The 21,247-nt window shown below is 41.3% G+C and overlaps 1 protein-coding gene across 1 annotated transcript in view; it reads right to left on the bottom strand.

The window, feature by feature from the left end:
* Window positions 1–21,247, bottom strand: part of kif5ab (kinesin family member 5A, b) — an 80,195-nt gene that overhangs the window by 44,334 nt on the left and 14,614 nt on the right. Inside the window, exons 2-9 of the mRNA XM_086118342.1 lie at window positions 8,358–8,445; window positions 5,390–5,463; window positions 5,072–5,176; window positions 4,773–4,821; window positions 3,752–3,807; window positions 2,609–2,696; window positions 2,394–2,518; window positions 36–140 (exon numbers count right to left, since the gene is read on the bottom strand). Coding sequence (XP_085974468.1) covers window positions 36–140; window positions 2,394–2,518; window positions 2,609–2,696; window positions 3,752–3,807; window positions 4,773–4,821; window positions 5,072–5,176; window positions 5,390–5,463; window positions 8,358–8,445 — 690 coding nt within the window. The remainder of the gene's footprint in view (window positions 1–35; window positions 141–2,393; window positions 2,519–2,608; window positions 2,697–3,751; window positions 3,808–4,772; window positions 4,822–5,071; window positions 5,177–5,389; window positions 5,464–8,357; window positions 8,446–21,247) is intronic.

Below are 21,247 nucleotides of genomic sequence, written 5' to 3' on the forward strand. Positions count from 1 at the left end.
ATTTTTAATGGGAAAGAAGAGTTCTCCAGCCGTACCGTTCCGTCAGCCAAAGCCGAGATAACATTGCCGAGGGCCGACAAAGACTTGTTGATGTTCTTGGCCTCATCCAGCACGGCTCCCTCGGCACCCGTCTTGCTGACCTGACACAAAAAGAGATATTTGACGTCAAATATAAACACACATAGACATAAAATCTGTATTAATAAAAAGTAGGGAAGTTTGGTTTTCTCTGTTTAATTTTGAATTTCATGGGTTGCATAGTTTCATATCTATTTCAGACAAAAAGTAATGATAAGGTCTTTGCTCCTTTTCCGGTAATAACTAAGGAATCTGGTGCTACAACAAAACGGTTAATTGTCCACCAAACATTTCAGCACCAAAATAACAAGCAGCTTTTAAGTGTTTCTGCAAGACATTCTCTTTTTCCTTATCTTTAATTGAGAATGAAACGTCGCATTATGCCACATAGTACACAGATTAATGAGAAGCTTTTTTTTTTTTTTTTTGCCTGAAAAGGGGGTAGATCAGCAGAGCATCCTGTAAATGCAGTCCAATTAATTAATATTTACATTTGATGAAAAGAGCTACTTGCTCATTCATTCCCAGAGGCAAGCTAAAGGTGCAGCATCAGCGCCTATTTCTTACAGCATATCGGGGCGTATTTAGCATTCTACTTTCTTATGAATACTTTCTGAGCAGAAAGGAGCGTTTCTTTTTTTAGGCCTTGAAAAATAATCAAATTCCCCTCCAAAAAGGATTCTCTTTGTCTCCAACAGAGAAACCGATTGGATTGCTAAAAGACTGAACATGACATTGCATCACAGGGAGGCATTAGCAGCCGCACCCCCCACCCCCTCCCGCCCATTCAGTGCGGGTGTATATGTGTGGGCAAAGAAGAAATGTCGCTCGTAATCCTTTTGACAGTGCCGCTGCAAAGTGTTGGCTTTTTGGAGGTTGAAGTTCAGAGATGTTGTTTGTCTGTGTATTCATGCCAGAGCAGGCAAAGTGACCTCGATTGCAACCGAGGCAACATCTTGCAAAGGATTTTCACTGTGAAAACATATTTTCTCATTTGCACTTATATAGAAAATACAGCAAATAATAGGCCAGTGAGTCATTTCAAATAGCAAACGATTTACAATGATGAATTGTTCACTGGCCCCTGCTGAATTTGCAAGTCTGCTCACTTATTAATTCTGATGGCTGTTTATTGATTATGGTAAAAGACATGCGGTGTGAATGTCATAAAATGGGGTGCATTTTAGTGAGTTGCTCTCTGACAACTAAACCAAACTTTCGGGTCCCACAGATTAGTTTGTGTCCATGTGGTTTAACTGGTCATGTATAAAAAGCACATGTGTTTGAGGAATCCATCTTTTTGGTATTCCAATCTCTATACCGCCACGGGCAAGATTAAAAGATGTCAAAAGATGCCAGGGACATGCACAAGGTTGCAATGGCTTACAAAATATCAACAAAAGACTGAACGGTGAAAAACTGGAGGCCATTATTCTCAAGAGGAAAGCACACAAAAAGCATCAGCTGCCCTTTTGTCTGAAACTTTGTGCAAGATCGTCCAGCCTTGTAGACTGAGGGTGATCATGAGAAAGCCTCAAAGTACACAGCAAGACTTGAATTTGAAGGCAATTTTGATTTCAGCTGCTAACATAGAAGGCACATGTACAGTAGAGGCCCGCCTTTAAATTTGCCAGATTGTGCTGTGGTCAGATGAGACCAAAATTGAACTTTCTCGCATCAACTTGAGCCAAAATAAAATGAGTATGACCTTAATAACACCATAACTAAAGCATGGAGGTGGAAATATTGTGTTTTGGGGCTGTACGTCTCCAATGAGGATAATGAAAAGAGCCATTTAGTGCAAAATCTTGGATGAAAACCTCCCAAGAACACTCAAGATGGATCACGCATGGATCTCCCAGCACGACAGTGATCCAAAGGACAGTGCCAGGACTGTAGCTCAAGAAGAAGCAGATTCAGGTCATCGAGAGATCTCAACAATTTGTAGACCTCAACCAGATGGAAAAAAACCCCTTGTTAAAGCTGAAGCTTGGCATTCCCAACCGTCAGCCAAGAAACTTTGGAGAGTTTCTGACAAAAATCTTTCATGAGCTTTGTGCGAACCTGGTGATGATCTACAAGAAACATCTCACGATTGTGCTTGTCAACAAGTGTTTCTTATATCTATTAAGTGCGAACTTTTTTTTTTTTTTTTTGCATGTGGTTCAAGCACTTTTTTTCATGAAGAAAATAACAAGTTTTAATTTCATTAGAAGTGAGCACAGTGACCAATTCATCATGGAATAAAATAGTTATTCCTCCCATTTCACATGTATCCCCTTTACGGATGCTTAACTGATGTCCACACTTCGTACCTTCTCACTCCCAGCCAGGTCCACCAGGTAAAGCTTCCCGCTGAGCTTCTGCTCCGTCTCCACGTTCTCCTGTTTGATGTTGATCAGGAAGATGCTGTGACTGCGCGAACTGTGCTCGTTCATGTCTGAGGAACAATACGAATTGGCCGACGCATCATTTCACGGCTTTGATTCAACATTTACTGCATATAACGGGAGAAGTATAACGAACTCACTCGTGACGGCGATGTGGCGGTTGACCTTCCCCTCGTCTATCACGTCCATGACCTCATCTGGACTGGTGACAAAGCGTTCGGTGCAACCCTTTGGGGGAAGAAAGACACACGCAAGTATGGGTTCATAAGAAAACACGCGCATGGAAATAAATCATGCGTGATGCAAAGGTTTGAAGAAAAAAATTTGGAATGCAAAGAAACGGAATATTCTTCATTGGCCAAGTCAGTCTGGTCGTAATTTAATACAGTGTGCTTTGTGCTTAAGACGAAGGTAAAACAGGTCATGTTTTTATGTATTGGGGGAAAATAGAGAAGGCATAAATACCCTCAACTGAGCAACAAGTTTTGAAGTCAAATGAAGAAAGCTTTTTACTTCCTAAAGACACTGGCGAAGGTAGTAAAATCAACAAACAAGTGACAACTGAAGAAATTTCAGAGGCTAATTGAATACTCTTCAATGGCCAAGTCATGCTTTTCATTGATTTAAGACACAAGTGAAGGCAACAGTTGAAGACTTCTTGAATGGAAAACAGGAGAATGTTCCATGACTAGACCAGTGGCCTGATCTAAGTCAAACTTCTAACAGCATGCTTTCCACTCAACTGAAGTCACAAGTGAATAAACAGTGAGTCCTTCTTGAAGGCACAGAAGTGGAATATTATCCATTTGCCCAAGTTGAATCAAATTGCTGATGTTTTCAAAAATTGAAAACAAGAAAACAGCAGGACTCTCAGAACAGTATAAATTGACGTCTCAACAAAATAGACACTTATGAAAGAGTAAAGGCACAAGAACACCAACTGAACACATTTTGAAGCCAAATAAAATGAATAATAAATAAATATTCCTCAGGAGTCTCACCTCAACCAAATTGAGCATGTTTTTCAATGACCTGACACAAATTATGGCAAAATTATTATAATCCTTTTCAATGGCCAAATGACGTGATCTGATTCTGATAATGTATGTTTTTCACTCACTGCAGACAACTCGAAGGCAGTGAGCGTCACAAATTTTTTAAATAAGCATTTTTTTTTTTTTAGGCCCAATACATGAGAATATTACTTTTGCACAAGACAGTATTGTACAGATGAAGGGGTGATGAAATCAAATCCACATTTGACTGAGTGGAGGATGACTCACCTTCACATAAGGGACTCTGTATTTGTCTTCGTGCACTGACAGATTGGTTTTGGTCACTGCAGAGAAGTGGAGCGAGAGAGTGCAAGGTCACCGCTTTGCATTCCTCTAGCTTGTATTGTTTGACAAGTACCCAGAGCGGACAAAATATTAGGGACAGATATACAAGCGGTAATTGAAGGCCCATCGTGTTAATCGAACAATCCGTCTGCTATTGTGGTTGTTGTTTGCTCTGCGCCGCCTCACCGTAAGCCTGAGTCAGAGTGCGGTGTTGTCCGTGGGGGTGTGGCTCTCCTTATTAACTTTTTTGTTGGGGGCAAATCACAGGAGGTTAAATGGAGTCGCTGTGCTCATTTCCACACATTCCTGGCTCACATTCCTCACTTGTAATTACATTTCGCCACACAATGATGCTCGCAACAGCCTGTGTTTGCGTGGTGCTTGTAAATCCATCATTTGGGTGCCACTTCATTTAAAATGGTACTGATCTGCTCCTCGGCATACTGATTGGGCTCTCTGTCACCAATTCTTGTCTGTTTGGGCCTCCATCAGATGGAAATGAAGTGCAGTGATACCTTGAAGTTCCATCCATCCATCCATCTATCCATTCATCCATTTATTACAACACTTGTCCTGATTAAGATTGTGGGTGGGCCGATTCAAAATGACTTTTGGCAAAAGAAGCGAGGTACACCTGGATTGGTCGCCGGTCAGTCACAGGGTACGTAAAGACAAACAACCAACATGTTCCCTTTGAGAGTCTATGTAGGATATTCAATGGCAGCCGACTCATCGTAGTGACATGTAAACCCTTGGACAATTCAGAGAACCGAACATGTTTTGGGAAACTGGAGGACAATGACAGCATGGGAAGAAGCTCATCCACAATTTCAATTCAATTTGTAATGAGAATAATGTAGAAAGGATAGAAAATGGATGGCTGAAAGGTTCACTTCAATTCTTATCCTGCTTGTACAGTTCATAAAGGCTTCATGATGGCAAGAGTTAGAACAAACCCACGCACCATCTAGGAGGTCCCGAATCTTATCCATGTAGATCTCAAAGTATGATACCTGCAAGTCCAAAAAAATAAATAAATAAATAACATTTGCAAGTGATACATGCACATTGAGATTGGATTCATCTGTTCTCCCACGGCCTTATGCTGCAGCGTAACAAATACTGGGGGATTAGTGCACTCTAAACATGGTGATTTATTGATGCTTGGCTGCTTAGCCTACAGCCGGATTATTACATCACAGGTCCGAGCACATATTGTACTGTCTGTGTGACAAAGCGAGAACGGTCGGAGTCGAAACCGACCTTAATGTGGAATTCCAGGTTCTCGTCCATTGCAAATATGTGCTCAAAAATGTCTTCCGCGATCCGGGGGATGATGCCCATCCCCTGGGGGTCATGAAGGTTTCCCTGTAAGAGATGAGATGTGAGTGAAGAAGAGGTCGTACTGAGTTGGGATCTTTGAGTTGTTTCCCATAGGAACTGGAAAAAGTTGTCTCCGCCGAGTGCTGGGGACGTGATGAAAAGCGGATTTACAGTTCGGTTTAGCCATTAAAAAAGTCTACTTCTATTTGCTGCCCTGAGGGATATCACTTTGAAATTATTGATGAGCTGCGACTGTACCTCCATAGTGTGAGTCTTTCCCGAGGCCGTCTGGCCGTAGGCGAAGATGGTTCCGTTGTATCCGCCCAGTACATCTGGGAGAAGTGGGAGAAAGGAGAGAACTGGTGAGCAAAAAAAAAGAAGCTAAAATCTCCCCCAAAAATGATCCCCCGGTAAATTAGGCAAAGTATTATGTTAATATGACGCAAAATTTAGATGTTAACTAGTGCCGCAGTGCCGAGGCCCCACAACAACAATATTCTATGTGTCACGCTGCCAAAACGATAATTAGACCAACTTCAAAATCAACCATACCCAACCAAATGATACACATACACCAATCCCAAGGGAAGCTTTTATTTTTAGTTGTTCCCGGTAGCCTGTCACAACGGCTGACATGACTCCTTTTCCAGACTCTTGAGCCATTGCCATCACAAACTGTTGCGACTTACGACTGACTTTTAACAACACAACCGCGTCCTGAAATAACGGTCAATCGCTGATTAAGGGCGCTAAAATAGGGCTTCATTACGCTGACACGGCATTCTACGGCGGCTGATGCCATTGTTCAGCGGCGACCGTGCTAGCTGCTAGAAGGGTTGGTGAGAGTTGCCGGATTACTTTACAAAGGCGGTTTATTAGATGTAAATTACTGCACCTTGATGCTGAAAGCCTGGCACAGTTGTTGTACATTGCATTACTTAGCTCGGTATGCTCTTTACAACTTGTTACAATAGAATCATGTTTGAAAAATGTGGAAAATGTGATGTGTGTGTGTGTGTGTGTGTATGCTGTATACATATATATAAATTATAAAACAGACTCACTCACTCACTGAAGTGGAAATTATATAAACAAGACCCTAATATGAAAGAAATGCAAAGATCTCACTCGGTTGTCACTTCTCTGGCGCTACAGTGCGCTCAATCCTTTCTCTCAGGTTTTCTGATTTTATGGTCAAGTCATGTTTGCCTCTTCATTACATCTGCCCCGAAACGCCGTAGAATTAATGTAACTTGACAATTCAGCCCCTTCCTCGCGCTGTCTGTTCAAGCGTCCCACTTGATGCAAACGTGGCACAAAAATGTTAGCCTGAAGTTGGAAAATAATAGATGCAGGTTGTTGAGGGAAGGTGGCAGACGAAAGACTGTCACGGATAATAGCTGACTGTGAGCCACGCCGTGGGCTTTTGGAAACGTGCGTGTCACTGGAATTGTTTTTCTCACATCTAGTTGGAAGCATCTTATTGCCATAGCCAGTGAATTGACTCTGCTAAGAACTCTGCTGAGGCAGACCAGCCATAATGTTGTTCACATTCCTTGTTTAATTGCTAAATTTAACAACATGACAAAACTATCCTGGTCCACTGCAGTCCTGGAGGCAATCATGAAATCGAGGAAAACGAATGGTTACTCTGCAGAGATCTTTCAACTCCATATCGTCAATTGAGGGAGGAGCTACAATGTTAAACTTCACATCTGATTAAGTGGATCTTCCCCTGAGTATTTATGAAAACGCTTTGCACTTCCTGTACGGTAGGTGGCGGTATGCACCAAAGAGATGTAAAATGTCACACTGAGGAGGACGGACGGGTACAGAGACCACTGATGAATGACAAATGACAGACCGGCAAAATGTTGTAAAATGCCTACCGCTTCTAACTAACAAACCAACTGAGTGACGAATTGGAAACAAAACATCACCGCTCACTTTTCATGCACGGTGGGTTTTTTACAGCCCATCGAGAATACGGCAAAAAGTCATTTGGATCAAGAGGCGGGCATGTCAGTCTGTCAATCATACTTCCATCATTATATAGGCCGGCCCAGTCAGTCAACTTGGGCGACAACCAATTGGCGTTGAGAATGTACTTGTCACACGCAGGCGCAGCATAAGCAGACTCAAGTTTTGAAAAAATACAAAACAAAACAACGTTGTATACCAATGGTGCCCAACCAGTCGATCGCAATCGAGCGGTAGCCCACGGACTGGTCCCAAGTCGATTACAAAGGGTATATGGGGGAAATGGGAAAAAAAATTGTGTGTCATCCTATCAGTTTCACTTTCACAAAAAAGTATTGATTTAAAAAAAATTAAAAATATAATAAAAAGGGGTGTGGCCTCCATCACCAGAAGTTGTTAGCAGTCAGCAGTCCACAATTGCAGCTTGCAATCAGAGCGGTTGCGGTATATCTTTTTTAAGAATTATTATTCTCATTCAGTTTGTTTCATCTGCAATTCACCGATGGCACTGGCAAAGAATGGGAATGTGGAGCGCCAGGAGAAGCATTTTAAAACAGTGCACGTGAGCTCCGATAGTTGTTCATGCATTTTACACGCTGCAAAAGTTCGTCTCGTGCCTCCGCGTCAGGTCTGTCACAAAGGTAGGCAGTGATTTCCTTTTCAAAAACTCACAAACTTTTGTATCTCATTTATTTTTCTGTTGCAGTCATGTTAGGGGTTGTTATGGCTGTTGCTCATCATGGCATGCGTGTGTGCATGCACATGCGCATGTGTGTATTCCTGCACGTGCGCTAAGGGTCGATCGCAAAGGTTGGTTGGCTTGAAAAGTAGATCTTCGGTCAAAAAAGGTTGGGCACCACTGCTGTTGTATACCTTTTGGTCTCACAGACAGCAATGACATTGTCCCGTATTTTTTGTATTTCACCAATCACCATGTGTACACACACAGTGTGTTGTTTTTTTGTTTTTTGTTTTTTTTGAGTGGGAGGTGGGGGCGTGTGTTTGACATAGTATGTTCTCAACACTAATTGACTGTCGCCGATGGTGACTGACTGGACCTGCCTAAAAAAATAACAGTAGGATGACTGACCGACTGATGTGCCCACTTTTGTCATTGTGTATTGATCCATGTCAGTCGGCTGCATCGCTCTTCAAACCACTCAGATTTTTTCCAAAGCCAGGTCCTTGCGATTAAGCCGTCCGTTCCAGAGTAGAAGAAAGCAACATTTTAGTTCTGGGAACTCACCTTTCACAATGTGCTTGGCACAAGTGTTGTAGACCTGCTCCTGGGTGGCATTTGTGGGGAACACCTGGTCAAACACAAAGCACCTCCCCTGTAAAAGAATGACACACCATTTTTGTTACATTTCACAAGGCAAAGGTCACCCCCCCGTCATCAGCCATCATCAATAAAAGATGTTTCTATAAAAGCTGCCAGTATATATTGCCACTGACATGCTTTATGAAGGATGTATCCCCTGGCATCTACACACACATGTATTATCACGCAGTGCTTGTGTCTTTTTTCCTTTGTTGCTGCAAATTGCGGGTCCACACAGAGCAAGAGGCTGGAGGTGAAGCCATTAAAGGCAGCATTCAAGGACTTGCTGAGCCAAGTCAAGCGAGTAGGGCAAATATTGTTGCAAGGAGGAGAAACGCATTCAGCCAAACAAACGGCATAGCTGAGCTGTCGGAAGCAACCAAAATGGAGTCCTTTGTCAGTCAAAAGCCCATTATAGCACTCATATGAAAAATTGAAAATAGATACTGTATATGTTCATCCATTTTGTTTCAACCAGTACATTTTGTTTCCCCATATTTTGGTCACTCCAGATTCTTTTAATCTCCAAGAACTAAGTAGTGAAGCTACAGTAGTGATGGTTTGTTTAGTTTGCTACATAACCATGGTTGGGTTACTTTAAAAATGTATTCAGATGACTTAGTTACTAGGTACTGTACCTGTTAAAAAATTTAGTTAGTCCTGTAATCCAAGTACTATATTATTAAAGTAATGCAACTTAGATACTTTTGATTACTTTTGGATACCAAATATATAAAATCAATCCAAACAAACAAACAAAATTCCGATTTGTCTGGTTTTTTTCATCTTAAAGCGGTTTAATATGCATGCTTTCGGCTGGAGGAAAGCTTAGCCTGGTAGGTCAGGCGATTGGTCGAAGAGGTTTTATCTGTTTGTTAGTTGGTGGGTCATTTAGTTGTTCGTGTGTTAGTCAGTTTGTAAATTAGTCAGTAATTAGGTTACCAAGCCAGATGAGCTAGTTACCTATCCAGTCAGTCAGTTGGTTGGTTGGTTGGTGAGTTGTTTGGTTAGTAGGTTAGTCAGTCGGTCAGTCAACCATTTTCTATTATTTAGTTAGTTACTCAGTCATTCAGTAGTTTACAAAATTAGTCCATTCATCAGTGTTTAGTAGTTCAGTTGATCGGTCAGTCCGTCAGTTTCAGATGCTTTATCAGTTTTTTTAGTTGGTCAGTCATTTAGTTGTTAGTGTGTTTGGTTAGACAGTTTGTAAGTTAGTCAGTAATTGGGTTACCAAGGCAAATTATGCATGCAGTAGCATACATGATGTGCAGTATATACCATACTGGTATACAGATACATTGGCTCTCTACTTCCATAGTGATTATCATGAGTAAGGAGTGCCAGGAGAAACGCTATATAATGACTTCCATTTTCATTAACGACCAAATTCTCCCATTGTTAATGTAAAGCACTAAAATCCCCAACATATAGGCTTTTAAATTTAAAATTCTGCTGCCACTCATCCAGTGTAGATCAATTAGCCATGTACTATGCATCCCCAGTTGTTCCATCTTTTTCAGTGTTACATAATCTACTATATAGAGATGCTTTCTATAAAGGCCATACAATCCATGGAGACACTGAGCCAAGATTACATCCTTTGAGATAAAGCGCACACTCAATAATCCCCCGCAGTATTACTACAGAGGGGATCTACTGCTTTTCAGCATTTGTCTTTTTTCTTGTTCAACGCAGTTCACGAAAAACGGCATGTGGCAACTGAGTCTCACTTGTGACTTGTATCATAATAAGAGTAATATTTAGCCTTTTCAATCACATAAAGGTTTTATTTATCAAATCTGTCACAAGGGGCATTTGTCTTGTTTACAATAAAGGCGTCCACCAGCCTGGCACTGATTCATGTTGACGTGACAATTATTTTGGAGTCAAGTCGGCAAAATTGAATCAACTACACCATTATATTTAATAAGTTAACAGAATGAGCTTTTCCATAACATTTTTCAGCCTGTTTTGTACGTCTCACAAAACATCACTTTAAGCGAGCATAACGGGATTAAGTTTCACTTTCTTTTGCTTTTGCCAAGTCACTAATTCCAAAGAGAAGGAGCAGAATCAACAAGGAGTGAAATAGAGAAACTGGCCACATACCGTGAGATCCAATACAAAAACTGCTCTTAAATGGAACATGAGACTCGAAACCTGACATACAGTACGAAACATGATGACAAGAGACAACAAAACACATGATGGCAGGACACGTGATAATAATACATGATGACTTGAGACTTGAAACGAGAGACGAAATACGGCACTTGAAACATAATGACATGAAACAACATAACACACGCGACATGGAACATTAGATATGACACATGGGACTGGAAGGCATGAGACACGATGACATGAGACAGAAATGAGAAAGAAGGCATGATCATGCATGCTGGTATGAAATATGAGACGAGGAGATGCGATGGCATGACACAAAGCATGAGAAAAGGAGACGCGAGATATGAAATTCAAGACAAGGAATCATGAGGCAGGAGAAATGAGACACAAGACATCAGGCAGGAGCCATAACACATGATGGCATGAAGCAAGAGACAATGAAACATGGCACTGATGGCATGAGACATGACAAATTAAACAAGGTAGTAATATCTGCCCTGTATGCAGTTTATCATTACGGTTACAGTTCGCAGTGCTACTTTCTAAACAGGCGTCCCCTATTTTGTAGTGTAACCCCTCAAATATGACCACTGACATTTTAATCTTCCTCATCACATTATCACATTATCAAATATATCCCTATAAGCCAAGAAAATTGGTTTCTATCGGCGCTGAGTGATTTTATATTGACTCTGGCAAACATTCAGCAAAAGCTCTCAATGGATGTTTGTTACTTAATCTTATCAATCTTCTCTTTTCCCCCAAGTTCCCTGAAGCAAAGAGGTTCTGTTTGCCGTCCTTTCAATATGACCTGTTGTTCCCTGAAGAGCCAATTGGTTGCTCCAGTTGCGGGACGCGCCCTGCCGTCGAGGTTCCACTCGAAGGTCATTACTTACACACGCCTGTTCTCCAGCTTTGCAAGCACAATAGCAAACATATTATTAAACGACCGCATCAACATTTTGCGTATTTGTCTTTATAAAGGCAGAATCTTTGCGTTGCATTGGATTGGGAGTAATCTATGAAATTTCCTGAAGAAATGCTGACACCAAGCATGGCGGGCGATTAAAATAAAAAGGTCATTTGTTCCACTCAGCTGAATGAGTTAGACATATAATGGGAGCAGCATAACACAATGACCTCCCACTTTACAGCTGCCGCGTTGCATAAAGGGATTTGATGCTTGTGACAGAGGGAGGGGATGGCTTTCCCTGACAACAACATTAGCTGTACTTGCACAATCTAATGAGATCCGGTGTATCAAAAACCCTCCCTTTACAAAGTTAATCAAGCCCCAGTCCATACTGTGAAAATGACTTTCATCCATCTGCATCAGATCCATCCCTTAGAAGCCCGTCAAAGAGCATATGTGGGCAACGAACCTTTCATACTCACATTGGACACCTGTAGACAGAATCTTAGAATCTTCAGTTAACCTAAGATGACTTTTGGTGAGAGAGGAAAGTCCACCCTGGACAGATCAGCACTCCACACAGCGCAGATCCATCCATTTTGCATATCGTTTGTCACAGATGAGCTGGAGCCTATCGCAAATGACTTTTTGAGAGGGAAGTGTGGCAAATACGGAATTGGTATCCAATTGACGCATTCATTAATCCATCCATCCATTCATTTACTTCCACTTACCCAGGGTGGCGTCACGGAGGCAGTAGCCCTAGCAAAGAAGCCCAGACTTTACCCATCGCAAGTCACTTCATCCAGCTCTTCCGGTCCAGACAGACCCTGCAGCATGTCACTTAAAAATGGTGCAACGATTATCTGCACCAACTGCACAACCGTCATAGTTTTATATCGCACCACTGATCACTATATCGCTGGATGATGACTCTGCACATTGTCGCACAGCTAACATTGGTTTACTACTACTGCACAATGGTCCCTGCACAATGGTCCCCTTACATTACAGAAAGTCTTTCCATACTTATTTGTCATGTCCTTGTTTATCGTAGGTGCTTCTTATTGATAATACTCGTGTAGCCAGTACGACCGGCGTCCAATTCCTTGTGTGTTCTACATACTTGGTCAATAAAAATGATTCTGATTCTGATTTTATGGAGGGTTTCAGATAAACACTAAGTCCTGTGTCAATTGTCCACACGGACCAAAAAAAAATCGCCGCTGTCCACCACAGGAAGTGTAAGACTAGATGCAGGAAGATGGAAGGAGGACTAAAGGAAATCAAGGGAAAAATATAATAAAATAATACAGATGCTTGATGTGAGAATTAGACATCAGACATGAAACATGTGACATGATGACAAAAGCCACGATACAGTAAGTGCCAAACATGAATCCTCAAACTTGACGAATGAGATGTTAGAGAAAAGAAGTGTCAGGCACAAGAACCATCTGTGTCACACTTTCTCAGAAATGAATTAGATGTCTAAAAAGCCTCCAGATTTAATGAAGATCTGTCTTCCCCTTGAGTGGAGGTTTCGGGAAACCACAGCCTGCTCATTTTATTCTTTATGCATAATCTTGCTGAAGTCATTTTCTTGGGGAATAAAGTCCCATGTGAGAGGAATAATCAATACAATTAAAGTGCATGCGGCTGCCAAAAAGAGAACGGCAGCGAGTGAGGAATCATCAAGCTGGAGAAATGTCTTTAAAGAGCAGGGAGGTGGAACGTAGCACTTGAGCCAGTCTTATTCGAATTGCTTTTTTGCTGTAATTGAAGGCATTACAATTACAAATAAATAAAACATAATATGAGACCTGTGACAATCTCAGTTAAGCACCTTACATAGCAGTTTAACCAAAAAAATGTTGGGGTGTATTCAGTATACCGAGCATAAAAGGAATGCTTCTAGTCCCCACTGTGGCATCACCGATTCAAGAGAGACATGTCAATCATTATGACAGCACTATATGATGTCACTGATGAAACATGAGACTTGAAAAATCAGTCATGAAATCTAAAACACGAGTTATGGAACAGGAGACGGGGACCACGAAACCTGAAACATGAGACATAAATCATGAGACAGAAGAGATGACACAGTAGACATGGAAAAATTCAACTAGAGACATGAGACCTGAAACATAAAAAGGTCCATCTTGAGACAGTAAAGATGACACATGAGACCGGAAACGTGAGATATGAAACATAAAACGGGAAATATGAACAATGAAAGAAGAGACATAAGACATGAACCTTGAAGAGCCTGTTCAATTTTCTGCCCCAGCTGGAGTGAAGGGCGTTTCCCTCCAGTCGGCACACCTGTCCTGGTCATCATTAGCCTTGTATTGAAGGATTCAGACTTCTGCTGCTCCTTGCCAGATTATTGACCTTGCTTGCTGTCATGCTCCAACTGTTCCATTCTAGAACTCTCGATATTATTCATAGTCGCGATATATTTTTAGTTGTCGCATATTGTCTGAGCCTGCATTTCTGGGTCCCAAAGACATTATTTGGTTCAGTTCTGAACCTGACAGGAGATATGAATCACGAGATTGGAGACAGCAGACATTACACATGAAGAATCAGAGAAAATATGAGAAATGAAACTAGAGGAATGAAACATGAGCAATGAAAGTTGAGACGACATGAAACATGAAATGTAAATGTTAGAAGTCAAAGCAGACAGGAGACGTTAAGGCATCATGGAGTAGAAATGAAACATGACAAGATATAAGACACCACAACATTTTAAAGGAGACAAAATTGTGAATGTTACAGTATTTTAAGGCACTACTATGTTGAGAGCAAATACTTATTTTAATCATGATTAATCTGTCAATTATTTTGTCGATTAAACCGTGAACTGGATTTTAAAATAGGATGTTTTTAATTTCCATCCCTTTAGACAAAAATAAATAAATAGCAGAATAGTGAAGACCCCCCCCACCCCCCCCCCCCCCACACACACATGAATGATTATGATTAGTGCACACTGTGCTTGACATTGCAGAAACAGAAACAGACTTGCTTGGGTCAGGGAATGACATTGGCAGGTAAACTGCAAGATCTCCCCTTGCAGAAGATGGGAGTTGTCCGTGCATGTGAGGTCAGCAATTGGAGACCGCCTTGCACCCACGACTGTGTGTCCGTGTGTGGCCCCCACCAATAGTTGTGCTACACGGTCAGGGGGTTGCTGTTAAAATGTTTTTAAGATGATAATGATGATAAATTGTGCAATGAATTGATTTCCACAATGATTCTGAGGATGCTGCCATTTTTACACGGAGCGCCAAAGAGTGCCAAAGAATCTGCTCTCTGAGAGGACTACAGTGTTGGGAGAATATTTACTGCTGAGATTTGGACAACATCAAGTTAAAAATGGCATCTAAACAATGAATCGATTATTAAAACTAATTATCGATTGATTTGATAATTGATTGGTTACAGATTAATCAATGAATTGTTGCATCACTAATTATGTCTCCGTTTCAATCTCGGTTAAGTTAAAATGCATGTAATACTATGGAAGTATCTGAGGTAATTACAGATAAACTAATCAGAATCTGCTGACAAGCTATTTTCCATCTGTTCAGCCGCAAAAGGTCACTTATCAACGAAAGGCCAATGCGTCAGTTTAAATGGGTGACAAATTACATGAGTCTGAAATGTCACTTACAGTGAGCACAAGCAGACGCACAAATATTGGCTTGGAGCTACAGTCATATAATCAAAGGACAAAACAATTGGGGCCCTACTCCTCACTCAGGATGCATGAATTGTTCATTTTGTGTGCATTTTACTTTTTGGCCACCACTTCAGGGTGGATTGTGCTTCTCTCACCAAAGGTCATTGGGGATATAGGCTTCAGTCAACTCATAACCCTTAATGAGGACGTGGTGAAGAAATTGGATGGATTGAAAAAAAATCAAAAGTAAAAACCAACCGAAGTTGGACCCACTGTCCTGAAATGGACATCTAGTTCACTGCTGGAAGAATGTTTCAACACAAAGCATTCCCACTTTCCACTTTCCCTCAAGACATATTGCCAAATATTTGAAAGGCTGAGCTATGTGAGATAAAAAGATTAAGCCACCCACACATTCTGAGGCAGATGAGGAGGCCGCTCAGTGGCTCGTCTCCTCGTCTTGACCGACTGGCGCTTTGTTTCCGTTAGTCACTATCTTGTTTTTTTATATATGTATATATATATATATATATACAGAGAGAGAGAGAGAGAGAGATCTATATCTATATACAGATATAGATATGGATATAGATATCCACACACACACACACACACGCACGCACGCACACACACACACACACACACACACACACACACACACACACACACACACACACACACACACACACACACACACACGCCAAGCTTGCAGCCACAACAGACAACATCAGCTCTCTTCATTATGACTGCGAGTCAAAGTGTATTAGCAGAACATTCTGGGGGGGTTTTCCCCCCTGATTCACTCCTCTGAGAGGTCCAGCAAAGCACAGTTGACTGGCAAACAGCCTTCAGGGCAGATTGCATAGTTGTAGTCATGCATGGTGCTGGGGAAAATACACTGGTGTTGATCCCTCTGGGAATTCTTGTGTTAATTATTAGTCCTATGAAGAAAGAATGACAAATTAAACGTAAAAACAACACACACTAATATTACCAGTCCATCAGGATCATAGTGTGTTGTATTTTTAAATATTTGTTTTTATTTGGTTCTATGCTGCTCTGTTGAAATCTTGTGTGTACACAAGAAACTCATCAGTGCCACAAAAAAAAGGGGGAAGGACTGTGTTGTGTTTATTATTTTACTTTATGTTAACTGTTTTCTTAAGCACTTTGTTACAGCTGTTGAAAAAGCGCTATATAAATCAGGATGTATTGTATTGTATTGTAGTATACTGCTCACCACAAAAACATCGCCAATTGACTTTTTCATCACAATCTAGTCAACTAGGAAAAAAATCTTTACTGTTTCAACCCCTATGAGAAAGATGGGTGACAGTAAATTCCCAAGATTTTTTGCCTATGTCATGTGGTGGAGCGTGATGCTAGTGTTTGATGATCATTTCGAGGATTTGCCGTTAAAAATTCAGCTCGCAGTTTCAATTTGACTTGTTTTAATCACATGAGGTGTTTTTTCCCCATTGACAAAATACAAGCAAAAGTGGAAAAACGAGTTGCCAGAATTGTTCCTTAGTAACTTTTCACACAGACACACACACACACACAAAATGCGCTTAGCATATGAATAGGAGAGGACGGTGTAGAGAATAATCAGAAGGCATTTAGTCAAGGGTGACCAGATGAGAAAAAGATTTAAAAGCTGGCTTTGTTTCCGCTCCTGAAATCTTATAATCTTTTTAATGAATATCATGTAGCATTCGGGCAGCACAGTAAAATAGTGGTTGGCATGTCTGCCTCACTGTCAAGAGATCTGAGTTTGAACCTCCATTAGAAAATCTCTAAGTGGATCTCGTATCTTCTCGGCCCTTCTTAGTATCCCATGTCACAAAAACTACGAACAAAGGTCTTCCCCCAAATCAACATCACCTACTTTCTGCGGGTGAGTGCATAAATGCCCCGAGCCACTTTTTGGAGGAAATACGATGTCTTGCCACAAGAGATCAATCAACCCAAAAAAACATTTTAACTGTATTAGAACCCTGATAGTTTCAGCAGTTGAGTAAGTAAATGTCAACTACATTCATTTATGAGGAACTGTGGTAAACAAGAGTTCACCAATGTATATTTTTAATAACAAATAAAGGCCTCACCCCTCATAACCATCTTAACAATAATAGACATCTGTTACGTTCAGTGGGTGAGGAAAAAAAATGTAATTATGAACATCTATCAACCTATCTATACATCCATTATTCCATCCATGCTTGCTTCACATGGTGACGAGTCACAGAGATGACTAAGATGTTTCGTCACTCAAAGTCACAACGCTGATGGCTGTGGAGGGTTGCCCGCAATGTCACATTTGATAGAGCCTTCCGGCATGTTCACAGCCACACACGCACGCACACACGCAAGCACACACGCACTCGCATAAATTCACTGTGATGCCTATAGAAAGCCGACACGTGTTATTTAGCCAAGAAGGAAATGGGTCACTTCCCATGCTTCCCAATTGATTACAACTTGAGGCGCCCACAGAGGAACTCCCGTATCAGATGTTGGCACACTCCAAAGCATCTAACATATCGTCGAACGGCTGACGGCTTCGCTGTATGCTTTTTATCCCATGCCGCATATTCACGAGATTAATTTGGTTCTACGATAAATGATTTTGTTGCAGGACAAGAGAAAGGCGCTCTTAAGTTAGAACCCTCAGGTTGTTGTTTGTTAAGATTGTCACTTAGTGTGTAAAATGAATGTGTAAAGTCAGCCACTAAACGAGGTACAATCATCCGTGGCACAGATTTATCGAGAGTAAAATGTGCCTTGGCGAAATTAAGTTTAGGCCCAGACGAGCGCAGGCGCACTTGCATGAAAACCACATATATTGCCACATGTATAGTATAGTATAGTATAGTATAGTATAGTATCTCGTTGCAAAATTGGAATGAATGTAATTTTATTCAAAATCCTTCCAGAAAAGCTACATGTGCCTACCGTTCATTTAATAAGCACAGCAGCAGTAACTAACGCGGACGATCGAGACTGCAAAAAGCGCTAATTGCACTAACGTGAGATGTCATAGTGTAATAGAGATCCTGTGACATTGTAGTGAGCCATCCTCCGCCACCAGAGGAAAACGCATGCATTCTGCCATCAGAAGGCAGCCCTGCTGATGACCGCATATGACTAGTGATGAATAATACAAAGACCATTAGAGGCTATAGTAAAAGAATAAACGCGTAAAAAATAATAGCACTCATTTCTGGAAGCCGTTTAGGTGGCTAGTCAGCAGGAAATGGCTGGTGGAGGACTCAAAGAAAGAGCACTGCAGGCTGGAATTGTCAGATTTAGCATTGGGATCATGGCTATTCTTTTGCTGTAGTCACTGAGACATGACGTGAGTTAATTTGGATTATAAAAGCGCCTCGGGGGAGAAGAAAAACAACACGCGCACAATGGGAATTAGCATAAAATGAAAATTGGTTCAGAAAAACAAAGTCCTTGCAGGTGAAGTGGAATGGACTCTCCTCCTCTGGGAGTTTTTTTTTAATTTATTTATTTTTTTCTAACAAGCTGTTGGAGTGTGTCTGTGGGAAAATTCCTCCTCAACAAACTCATCATGCAACGGGGACACAAGAAAAGGATTTCTTCCAACAAATTCATAGCTGTCAACTTTTCGGAGCGCCAACCTGTATAAACTACCAAAAAAATCCTTATAAAGAGCAAAAAATCCTTAGAACATACCAAAGCATTTTATATGTCAAAATAACGGCAGAAAAAAACCCACGAAATTTTCAATGATATTTATTGTAGATCTCCATAATACACGTGATTTACTGGAAAGTTACCGGAAATGAAAGCATTCGAGTAGACTAGCACCATTCTGGACAAAAGCAAACGGAACTACCTGTTAGGGGGAAAAAACCCCGGAAATTTTCAGAATCCGTATGATTTGTGCGATACGGCCATATACGTATGATTCACCACAAAATCCGTATGAACTATGGCTAAACCGTATGAGTTGACAGGTATGCAAATTATTCGCGAAACTGTCCACTTCACCTGTGGACAGAGTGCAAGTGCTATTTAGAAAAAGAAAGAAAGAAAAAAATGGGATGTACGGGCCTTGTGATTGAATGATTATCAGTCCAGTGTTGATCCCGCTTCTTTGACCTAAAGTCAGCTGTGATAAGCGGGATGAATGTATAGTATAATGTAGATGTCAGTGGATAGTCTTGTGGATCGAGATGGATATACAGTAAATAGATGTAAACTAATGTATCTTGACAGCATTAATCTCCACGATATAGGACGCCCAGTTCAGGGTAGCCCCCCCGCTTCTGTCACCAAAATTCAGCTAGAATGAAATAACTCACCCACAACCCTAATGCAGTTAAGTGATATAGAAAGCTGATGGGCGGCTAGCTGGAAAAAAAGATGATACAACCTGCAATTGACTGGAAACCAGTGCATGCAGGAGCCCCGCTTCTCTCGCCAAAAGCAATTGTGGAAAAGGCCCAGTTCACCTGCCAACCAAAGTTATCTGTGATAGAGTTCAGATCACCTGTCACCTTTAGGATGACAAGTGCTAGAGAAAATGGATGGATGGATTATAATCCTGCAATTGACTGCTATTCAATCCAAGGTGTGCCCGCTTCTTTTGCCAAAAATCAACTGTGATAGAACCCAACTCGCTGGTGACCCAAATTAAGATCCGTACTATGATAAAAAATAGACGGATGGATAGATAAAACAATTTTGCGATTGCCAGGCAGACAGTGATGCCCACTTCTCTCACCAAAGTTTAGCTCCAGATCACCCATGTCACAAATTATGACAAATGCTACATAAAAAAACACGATGGATCACAAACAACACTAATTCCTGTGATTGACTGCAGACCGGTCCAAAGTGTACTGCACTTCTGTCGCCAAAAGTCAGCTAAAACAGGCTGAAGGTCACCCACACACAACCCCGAGGATAAGCAGTACACGAAAGTGGATGGATTGATGGATGGATGATGATGTTAGTCCCTGTGATTTAATGGTGATCGTTCCAGGTTTATGCCACTTCTCTCACTAGTTGTCAGCTGTGATACTCTCCAGATCACATCAAAATCAGGACGAACATTTTTTAAAAATTAATAGACGGATTGACAATAACAATAATGCCTGTGATTGACTGATGATCGGTCTAGGGGTGTTCCCCGCTTCTCTCGCCAAAAAACAGCCAGGCTAGATTCCAATTACCACGTGACCTGAATGAGGACAAGCGGATTAGAAGACTGATGATCATCGATCCTTGAAGTGAGGTCATGTGGATCATAAAAGGCCAAAAACAAGCATGGGATCACATATTAGCATAAAATGATTTAACAGAGAAGGTGAAGAGGTACTTCCAAAAAAAAATGCACACACTCTTTTCTACTTAATTATTCTGCATGCCAAGTGGGTGCCGCAACACATCAGTATCAAGCAGCCCACAGCCTGCAGGGGTGTCGGCTGAGACCACGGATTAAAAATAAATATGCGATAAAAGGTTTTTTAGGGAGACAGACAAGACAAATGTGAACTAAAAGCAGGGTTAATGGATTTGGATTTTAAAATGAAACACACACACACACACACTGGAATTAACTTTAAAAGCAGCGGTCTCAAGTGTGGGTTGAATATATTGATCTGTGATTAATTAAGACGCTCACTTGATGCTGTCCACTTTCGCCTATTGCTAAACTAATGTAGCATATGTACCCATGTCAAGCCATGTGCTTCACTGCCTCCGGGGCACCGCCATTGCACGAATGGTGAGAGGATGCATTAATGCGCCCTCAAGCTCAAAACCCTGCGAGTTATGCCCTCTTCCGCCCTGCAGGGAGTGATATGGGCAGTGAGCATGTTTACAAAAGTGGCAGGAGCTTATCTAAGCCTGGCACGTGTGTGGGCTGAACGACGGCAAAGATGAGCATGAGAAAGCAGCGGTTGTTGCAGCGTAAAGCCTTAATATAAAAATATTTATCAAAGGAGAGGGGATGCTGGGAACCGATTTCGTCTTGGCTGTGTGGGAGGGGATATTAAGACTTTTTTTCCTCTTAGCATTTTATTATTTGGACACCAAAATTAT

This window comes from Hippocampus guttulatus, chromosome 8, assembly GCF_054856545.1.
Source record: "Hippocampus guttulatus isolate MCC_2025c chromosome 8, RoL_Hgut_1.0, whole genome shotgun sequence".
Taxonomy (NCBI): domain Eukaryota; kingdom Metazoa; phylum Chordata; class Actinopteri; order Syngnathiformes; family Syngnathidae; genus Hippocampus; species Hippocampus guttulatus.